At 43.7% G+C, this 9,567-nt stretch overlaps 1 protein-coding gene across 1 annotated transcript; it reads right to left on the bottom strand.

The window, feature by feature from the left end:
• Window positions 1-4,973: 4,973 nt before the first annotated feature.
• On the bottom strand, window positions 4,974-9,297 carry MTERF1 (mitochondrial transcription termination factor 1). The gene is made up of 2 exons (XM_034760410.1): window positions 9,173-9,297; window positions 4,974-6,661 (listed from the first exon to the last, which is right to left on the bottom strand). The coding sequence occupies exon 2, from the start codon at window positions 6,659-6,661 to the stop codon at window positions 5,432-5,434; it is 1,230 nt and encodes a 409-aa protein (XP_034616301.1). The 5' UTR covers window positions 9,173-9,297; the 3' UTR covers window positions 4,974-5,431.
• Between the last annotated feature and the right edge of the window lie 270 nt (window positions 9,298-9,567).

Here is a 9,567-nt window from a genome sequence, read left to right on the forward strand (position 1 = left end):
CCAGAAGGTCTCAGAGTGATTTTTAGAGCAGAGCAGAGGTAGGACCAAGGGGGCCCTGCTAGGCTCCCCAATCTAAACTAGGGCTACCTTCCAATCATAACTGTTTTGATCCAAAAATGTCAAAACCAAAACAAGACTAAAGCATTCTGTCAAACCCAGCAGCAATCCAATCCTATTTTTTTTTTAATACTGAAATCCTCCTGTTGAGCTCAAAAGGATTAGGCCCAAAAGTTTTTCTGTTCCTATGATGGGGTATACAAACTCCACACTGGACCTGAAGGGATTAAAAGGCAATACTGGGTCCTGGCAGCTCCCACACTCTAGGCTTGCAGAGCAGGCTTCAATTGGAGGAGCATTAAATAAAGGGGAACTAAGAAATGCAGGTAAACAGTTGTGGACAGACTGCAAGAGAGAAGAAGCCAGACAGAAGATTGAGCCTGTGAGGGGACCATGGAGTGGGTAAGACCCCCAGGTAATGCATTCTCTAGCCACCACCACTTTCCCATTCTGAGAACTTGTAGGTCCAGCAGGGCCCTGCTTCTTTGGATTCTTTCTTTGCTGAGTTACTAGCTGGTTGGACTATAGGGGCCATGCCCCAAACTGAAGGGACCTATTGGTAGGAAGTAGCCTAGCAAAGCAAACTGGGACTTGCTGCAGGGAGGACCATGCCAGTGCTGCTTTTCACCAGGACTCTGGACTGGGACCCAGTAGAGAGGAAGGGCCCAGGTCTGGGGCCTGAGGCCCAGAAGCAGATGGAAAGTAAAAGATTCCCTGCTTAAGATCAGGAACAGGCACCTCTTCCACCCAGACAGAGGAGCAAGAGGCTGAAAGTTAGGTGTACTAACCACTAGTCCACTCAGCACTCCAAGCCCCCTATACTAGGTGGTGGAGAATGTGGGTAGCAGAGTCCTAGTCCTGAAAGTAGGACAAAAAAAGAGAGAGACCGACCGGGGGGGGGGGGGGGGGGGGGGGCAAAAATGGATTTTGAGACATTGCTGGCCTGGGTCTTGGAAAACCAACAATAGCAGGCAGCCGAACAACAGCACCAGCAAAACCAACTGCTCCAGCAGCTCGCCATTCAGCCTCCAACAGCAGTAACAGCAGCCGATTAAAGAAATGATGGTACAGCAGCAGTGGCTCATCCAGCAGATGACGGTGCTCCTACAGCCACCTAGGGCAACAGCAAGTCTCACCAATGGAAAGGGAAGTGCCACCCAATGCCATCAAAGCTGGTGAAACTGACAAAGATGGGGCCCATGAACAACCCAGAGGCATTCCTCGTCATGTTTGAGAAAGTCACCACTAGGGTTCAATGGTCAGTGGAAAGCTCTGCCACCCTACTAGCCCTCTACTTGAGGGCCCTGACCCAGGCCACGTACCAGGGCCTCGTGGTGCCTGCTTAGGATTACACCCAAGTCAAGGCAGCTGTCCTGGACACCCTGAACATATCTCCCATAACCCACCAGCAGTGGTTCTGCTTCTAGGAATTCCTGCTTGGGGCTCAGCCCAAGGCTGTCACCTAGAATTTGAAAGAACATTGCTGGAAGTGGCTGTAGGCAGAGGGCTGCAGTGGGGTTCAGGTGACGGAGAATGTTGTCATGGAGCACTTCATGCAGATCCTCCCCATGGGTGAGGTGGGTGTGAATGCGTGGTGAGGTACTGTCTCAAAATGCTTGCAGAAGCCGTTGGGCTAGCAAAGAACTAGCTGACGTCCCTTGGGTCCAAAGCAGAAACACTAAAGACCAGCCCAGCAAGCCCCAGGGACCACATACTACCAACCCCCAAATCCAGCTAATGGGGAACTGGGAGGGTACAATGACCACTCATCAGTGCCTAACCAGGGCAGTAAGGTCCACCACTGCCCTTCAATGTGGATGTACTGGCAGGTGAGACGGGACTTGGTACAAAAACAATGACCCAACCTTGGGTCAGATTTATGACCAGATTGCCCATGTGTACAGCATAGTACTAGACCCCCACTCTTGAAATGGTGGCCCCATTTTGAGCTGGTTGAGGAAAGACATACCAGGCCATGAAAGATTCCAAAGGGGGGGGGGGGGAAAGAGTGGGAATCCATCTGGTAGTTCCAAAGGGGGTATTCCAACTGGCCCATCCAATACCATGCATAGGGCACTTGAGGAGAGAAAAGACACTCGACAGAGTGACTATATGGTTCTACTGGCCGGGCATCCACTTAAAGTTGCATTCATCCCCCAGTGCCAGTGGACAGGTCAGAAAAACATCCCAAAGGCCTTTCTAGTACCACTGCCCATTATAGGAGTGTCCTTTGAAAAGAATAGCCAGGGAGCTGGTGGGCACGTTAGAAAAGTCTGCAGCCAGAAAAAAAAATACATCCTGGTGATCCTAGATTACGCCACCTGATACCCGGAAGCATCCTTTTCTGACCAACTGCAGCTGTCATCATCAGTGAGCTCCTCAAGGTTTTTTCCTGCCTGGGGATCCCCAAGGAGATGCTAAGGGATCAGGAAACCAACTTTACCTCGCAATTAAAGAGCTTTGTGGCCTGCTACAGGTCAAGTCTTTGAAAATGTCTGTATATCATCCTCAAACCAACAGATTGGTGGAATGCTTCAATAAGACATTAAAGAACATGTTGACAAAGTTTGTAGTCACTGATCACCCAACACTGGGACAGCCTGCTCCCACCTCTCCTCTTCACCATCCATAAGGTGCCCCAGGCATCCACAGGCTTCTCCTGTTCAAGCTATTGTATGGGAGACTGTCACTGTCTGTGTTCCCTCTAAGCTGCGGAGTAGGGCGGCCACCCAGGAGTGAGTCAAGGGCCATGCACATCCGCCAGCATGTGTTCAGGTGCCCCTCCCTCCCCCCCTACCCTGCTGCTTTGCAGCCATGTTGCTCCTGCAGCTGCTCCCGGGACCCTCCTGCTGGCTGTGCAGAGCGGAGGGGGTGCTGATGTCAGGGCGTCTCCTTCCCCCTGCCCCTGTATCCCATCTCCAGAGAACAGGGGAGAGGGCTCAGGACTTGAGCAGGAGAGAGCTGCTGTGGTCTGAATGAGCCTTCTGGGTGAGTGAGTTATTAAAGAGACTTCCCCAGCAGCTCTCTCTCTCCACACACACACACACACACTCTCACAGTCAGTTTCCCCATCACCATGTATCCCATCTCCACAGAACAGGAGAGCTTTCGGTTAATGCTCTAAAGAAACAGCGCATGGTGTGTCTCAGAAAATTCCCCAGCAGCCAGCACACACACTGTCTCTGTGTCACACACACACACCCCGCATTTCCCACTCACCTCCCAAACACATACTTTTGTTGTTACTTCTTGGTACTTCCTGCAAAGCACATATATTCACTGTAATTTTATTCTTTAAAAGTATGTTATTTTTGCTTTTTGACTGGTCTGTGCATTTCCTAATTTTTATTTCTCTCACCCTTAAAATTTAATTCTTTGAGTAGTGAGTTTTAAAATGCCTAACCTGTCCTGGCTGGAGTATCTAGGTTTTTTGTTTCTACTGGTGGCACACATCCACACATTACCTTATAATGTATTCCACACATGGGGCAAGAGGCCAGAAGTCAGATGTGCCAACCACTAGGACACCTGGCCTTCCGAGCACCCTATCACAGTTCCTAAGAAGGGAGGAATAATTGTAGAAACATAGCAGAAAAATAAATAAGCTTTGTTAATCTAACCAGAAGTAATCTTAATGTTCAGAACTCTGGGTTGTCACCTTCTTGCCATTCTGACATCCACTGACATCCACTCCTATGCATGCCAGATTGGCATTCTAGTAAACATTCTCCTGACATGACTCTGCATCAGCACTTTATCTTCAGACAGAAATGCCTAGAAGACACAGATCTGAGTGCAATCTCTACTGAAAATCTAATCAGTAAGTAATGCTTCTCTTGTAAACATTTAAATTTATACTCAAATAAAATGTACATTTCCCAGGACCCTGAGAATTCAAGATCAAATTTAAGTTCCAAAACCTGCAAATACAAGCAGGTACCTACTGAATTTTTTCTTAGACTTCAGAATGAGGATCCAGGTTCTTTGACTTCAGCCTCTTCCTGCAAAGGAGGGAGTGAAAAAAAATAGACACTTACTTACACCTAGTTAAAGCAAGAGGACTAGATGTGTGATCAAAGGGTAAGAAACATAAAAGCATACATATGTAAACATATATAAATCCTTAGATCATGTAATTAGGTGGGGAAAATGTGTCATTATAAACTTGAAATAAACAGAATTACCTGTTCTTAAGATCAAAATCAGTTTCTATTATGCTTCAAGGAATAATGTCACGTTAGTTTTCTGCATTTAGGAGCTACCTCCTTAAAGTATCTATGATTTGCAAATGCCAAGTACATTTGTCCTCATCTGAGAGACTTCTGTAGCATTTAATGACTCATCTGTCATCAAGTCATTAGGCTGTGGACAATACTTTGATGTCACATCCCTTTACTAACTGTTGTAAAGGAAGCTGCCCTTCTAAGTATGCCTGTTAGATTGAAGCCAACACTTCATATTAGATTTTATAGGCTTACAGAGACATGCTTCTATCATAAAGACTACATTTATACCAATCCTTATCAACAGACCTTTCAATGCATTTATCAAGGACACAGGCTCCTAGATCTTACTTATCTGTGATAAGATGAAGCAATGTAAAGAAATAATAGAATACCCCAGTCCAACAACTGGCTCCTGCAATGGGGCAATGGAGTTTCAAATGGATGCAATGGTTACCAGGGGTCGGCAACCTTTCAGAAGTGGTGTGCCGAGTCTTCATTTATTCACTCTAATTTAAGGTTTCGCGTGCTAGTAATACATTTTAACATTTTTAGAAGGTCTCTTTCTATAAGTCAATAGTTTAGTTATATATTATAGATGTAAAGTAAATAAGGTTTTTAAAATGTTTAAAAAGCTTTATTTAAAATTAAATTAAAATGCAGAACCTCCTGGACTGGTGGCCAGGACCCATACAGTGTGAGTGCCACTGAAAATCAGCTTGAGTGTCGCCTTCGGCACACGTGCCATAGGTTGCCTACCCCTGGGTTAGCCTGTGCTAAGCCAGTTCCAGAATCGAGGGTATGAATGATCCCTTGCTTTTGTATGGAAGAAAGGGCAAATAGTATACCTGACTTATCTTCTCTGTACCATTCATTATTCTGCATACCTCTATTATCTCCTCCAACTGGTGTACACTCTAAACCAGTCTCACTCTTTTCAATATCTGTGATCCACTACCATCACAACTGGTAAGCAACACACCAAACGGTTCTCCTGGTCACCCTATAGCACCCTGCTAGTGATAGCTGAGAATTTACTTATCTTAAATAAGCAGTGCTAAGTAACCACAAATTATTTTGAAATAAGTTTCAGAACAACAAAACAGGACCCTTTTTCAAGTTTTTTAATTTCAAAATCTGACCCTGTATTCTCACAGAATGGATTCTGTCCTCTTGATTAATCGCTGTGCACTATGTAATTTTTCCAATTTAGCTTCAAATCTCTTTTTACTTAAAGAAAGGATGCCAATTCCATTGGTTCTGAGGTCATAACTAGTTTTTTCCAGTTCCTTAACTTTGCTTCTTATAGTACTGATACTTATATCCAGAATGCGAGACATTTCAACTATTTGTTTAATGTGAACCTTTGCTTGCAAGAGGCAATCTATTTTATCACTGAGGGTCTTGGATGACAGAAAGAGCACACTTGGATAGCTAATGAAAAATCTATCCACCTCTCTTTCAGTGCACCCAAGAGATAACAGCTTCCCTTTAGCATTTGTAAAGTTTTTTTTTATATATTCATTAGATAAGTCCAAAATGTCAGCTCCACCGCCATGTAGCAGAGCTAGTAATTCCTCATTGCTCAGATGGAAAGATGATTGCAGGAACTCAACGTTTGCGTTCACTTGCTTGCTGCTCCGCAGGAGGATGAAGACATTTTTAGAAATGATGTGCTTCACAAAATCATTTGGGTTTTCACCACCTAAAGATAAACAGATCTCATGCAGGAGGTCAATCATCTGCTTATTCAGCTCCATTCTGTTAGAAAACACCCGAGGTGCTCTGGTCAACATATTGCAAAGGTGTTTAGAGGTTAGCCCAAGAGAACAGAAAAATGTAATATTTTTCTCCATATTGATGTTATTACTGGAACGAAAGAAGGACTCAGGAGAACGTCCCAGAATATTTACAATTTCCAAATCAGTCATCAAAATACTTCTCCAAAGTTCCCAACGTTTTTCGAGACACTCATAGGAACGCGTGATGGCCCGTGGATAACGTGAGATGATGCTGGCAATGACTTCATTAGTAGCCCCTTTGCTTTGCAGAAACCTTTTGAGGCCCTCTTCATTTGTGATCTGCTTCTTCAGAATTCCAGGTTGTCGCCTTCTCACCATTTTGACATCCACTCCCATGCATGCCAGATTGTTTACTAGAATGCCATTCTCCTGGCGTGAGTCTGCATTAGCACTCTCTGTCTTCAGATAGAAGTGCCTAGAAGACACAGGTCTGAGCACAATCTCTGTTGAAAATCTAATCAGCCAGAAACAATTCATATTGTAAAGACGTGAGTTTTTCGTGTGCAACAGTCCCCTGGCTGCCATAGGGATCAGCTTCTGCAAATATCTTTGTAGTACTGTATGTCCACTGTTTAGCATCTGAGGGGGGGGAGGGTGAGAGAAAAAACAGTCATTATGCACAGCTACTGGACACTAAATGAAGAATATGGATGTTTATTTTTAAATAGTTAGAGCTTAAAAAAATAAAAAATAACCTGCCCAAGTAGGAATATCTAATTATTTAGTTAAAAGATCTAGCTAAAAAAACCCTATAAATTAGCAAATTCAATAAATTGTTTAAAATTCATTTATTTAAAATTCTGGTGGCAGGTGAACAGAAGTGTACAGGATTACTACCATGAAACCAGAATAAAATGTTCAGTTACATTAAAGGAGTAAGTTTCAGGCTTCCATCTCTTAAGAGGCACGGTACAGACAGCCCAGGTGGGAAGCTAGGGTAGCTTTAAACCAGCTTTGCACGCTCCCGATTCTGGACTGCTCTGATGGCTGAAGTGTCCCCCAGGAAGCCCTGGAGGTCTGTCTACATTATGGTAGACTCCCTGAGCAGTAGTGCTGCCCAGAATTTCCCATATGCCTCACTCCAAACATTCCTCTCCCAGCCGCAGCCATTTCCCCAGCACAACCCCTACATATGGGCTTGAGAAGGGTCCTAGGAGGACAGCCTACAGCTCTCTTCCCCCAGCTCTTGTTCCAAAGGAGCTCTCCCCCAGCTGGACCTGGGGCTTTTAGGCCCCTTTATACTACTCTGGTCCCTTTATTCAGCATAGAGCAATTGGTGCAGGAGTAAGAATCTCACCCAAGGTGAGGACTCAGCAAGAAAAGTTTGCATAACACGGACATCTCACCACATCCAACCCTGTCCCCTTTCATAGTTGCTAACATTTGAAACTGTTTCTCAAGGAATAGTTCTCCACAAAGAGTTGGGAAGTTGAAAATCACAAATCCCCCAAGAACTGAAGTTCGTGTGTGTATTCTGGTCAATTTCATGTTGAGTTCTGGTTGTATTTTTTCCTTTTCATCCTTGCTTCTTCTATTTCCCCACCCTCTAAGCTGTTTCTTCCATATAACACACTACACCACTATCCTGAGCCACAAAGCCCCTCATCTGATTCAGCATATTACAGCCAAGAAGATATCAGGCATTGCAAGGCCTGACTTTGATGCTGACACTTGGGTTTATAAATATAACTCTCTTGTAACCAATCAATTGTCTGTACACAGTCTAAGTACAGTAACAAGTTTTAATGCCATCTGATCAAAAATGGAAGTTAAAAAAGATGAACAAGTTTTTTGTGTCCCCTTCACAAAAAGGGGACTTACAATATAGGTCATTTCTTGGAACCTTTGCAGAAGGCTGGTCATTTAAAATCCCCAGCTGTTAGGTCTTCCAATACAGTCAAACTAAGCCAAGCAAGTCAGAAAATTATGTCAGTCTCTTAGTGCCACAAATTCATGTCAGAAATCCTCAACAAGTGACACAAACACCCCACTGAAGTGAATAGAATCTTTCTCCTATTCATCAGAATTGGGAGTTTTAAATGTTGATATAAACACAATATGAAAAGGTAGTTTCAAAAGTTAAAAATCTCAGGTGCTGCAAAACATTTTTCAAAATAGCAAAATGGACTCCGGCCCCGTTAGGGATTAATTCCTGGCAAATTTCCAGAGTTTTAAAAATCAAAACCATTTTTACATAAAAAAAATAGTTAAACTGTTGGCATGTGCCAGACTCTTATTGTGTAATAAATAAGGATGAGCGGCACTTGTAGCTTCTATGGGTTTATTTACAATAAGGGAGGGGGAGAGTTAGGAGCTCCCAGACACTTCTGGCTGCCAAGAGGGAACCCTGATGGGCTCCCTCTCAAGTGTTATTACAAGGGTTAGGGCTCCTGAGACAGGAAGGAGCAAGTATTTCAAATGCTGAAAAGAAAAATTCTTCAGCAGCTGTGGTGCAATGGGGAACATCACCAGAGGCCCCGAGAGTACGGAAAGGATCAAGCACTCCTACCAACAACATCCTGCATCAACAATGGGAGAAGGGAAGGATAGATGCCATTATGCCACCCAGAGATAGAAGGGGAGCAGACAGCTGTGTCCTCCAAAAATAATGGTGGGGAGGGACTGAATAAGGAGCATGCAACCTCTCTGTAATTCTGCATTAATGAACAGAGGGGTCAGGAGGGGCACAGATGGGCATGCCCCACACTGTAACTGTAATACTGTAGACATTATGCCTCACCCCTGACACAGAACAAGCAAAAAACCTCCCTTCAAAAAACAAAATAAGAAGTGCCAGCCACTGCAAAGGAATAGGAGAAAGTGAAGGTGGACATGAAGAGCCATGTCTGGTTTCACATGGGCTAGAAACCAGCCACGCAGACCTTCATCTCCCCACTTCCCTTGCTGAAGGCAGGTTGGATATGGAAGAAACAGCTTAGAGGGTGGGGAAATAGAAATTTCATCCATCAATTTCTTCCCTCTTAGAAGGCATCAAGATGGTTTTAATTCAAACTGCCATAAGAGGTGGTTTTTACATCTGAATCTAATACAGTTAAACATACAAAAATGAACGTAGACTGCCTGACTCACCTTTAATAGTAGTGGCCCAGCCTTAACACCTTGAGTGTGTGCAAACAACCTATTGGTATTTTTCAGTACCTGGATCGCACATATATAAATCCTTTTCCATTCACTGCAGGAGGAAGAAAAAAAATGTAAATCAAACTGCCAGACAATGTTATGCAGATTAACAATCCAAGCCAATTCTTAGAATAACAGTAAATATGAAAAAAGAACAGAAGTACTTGTGGCACCTTGGAGACTAACAAATTTATTAGAGCATAAGCTTTCGTGGACTACAGCCCACTTCTTCGGATGCATATAGAGTGGAATAAATATTGATTTTATATATATATATATATATATATATATATATATATATATATACACACATACATACACACACACACACACACACAAACCGA

The sequence above is a fragment of the Trachemys scripta genome, chromosome 2 (assembly GCF_013100865.1).
Source record: "Trachemys scripta elegans isolate TJP31775 chromosome 2, CAS_Tse_1.0, whole genome shotgun sequence".
NCBI lineage: Eukaryota > Metazoa > Chordata > Testudines > Emydidae > Trachemys > Trachemys scripta.

Bases quoted from the DNA above. Each gene is read 5' to 3' on its own strand.
- MTERF1 (XM_034760410.1), bottom strand. From the start codon at position 6,661: ATGCTAAACAGTGGACATACAGTACTACAAAGATATTTGCAGAAGCTG.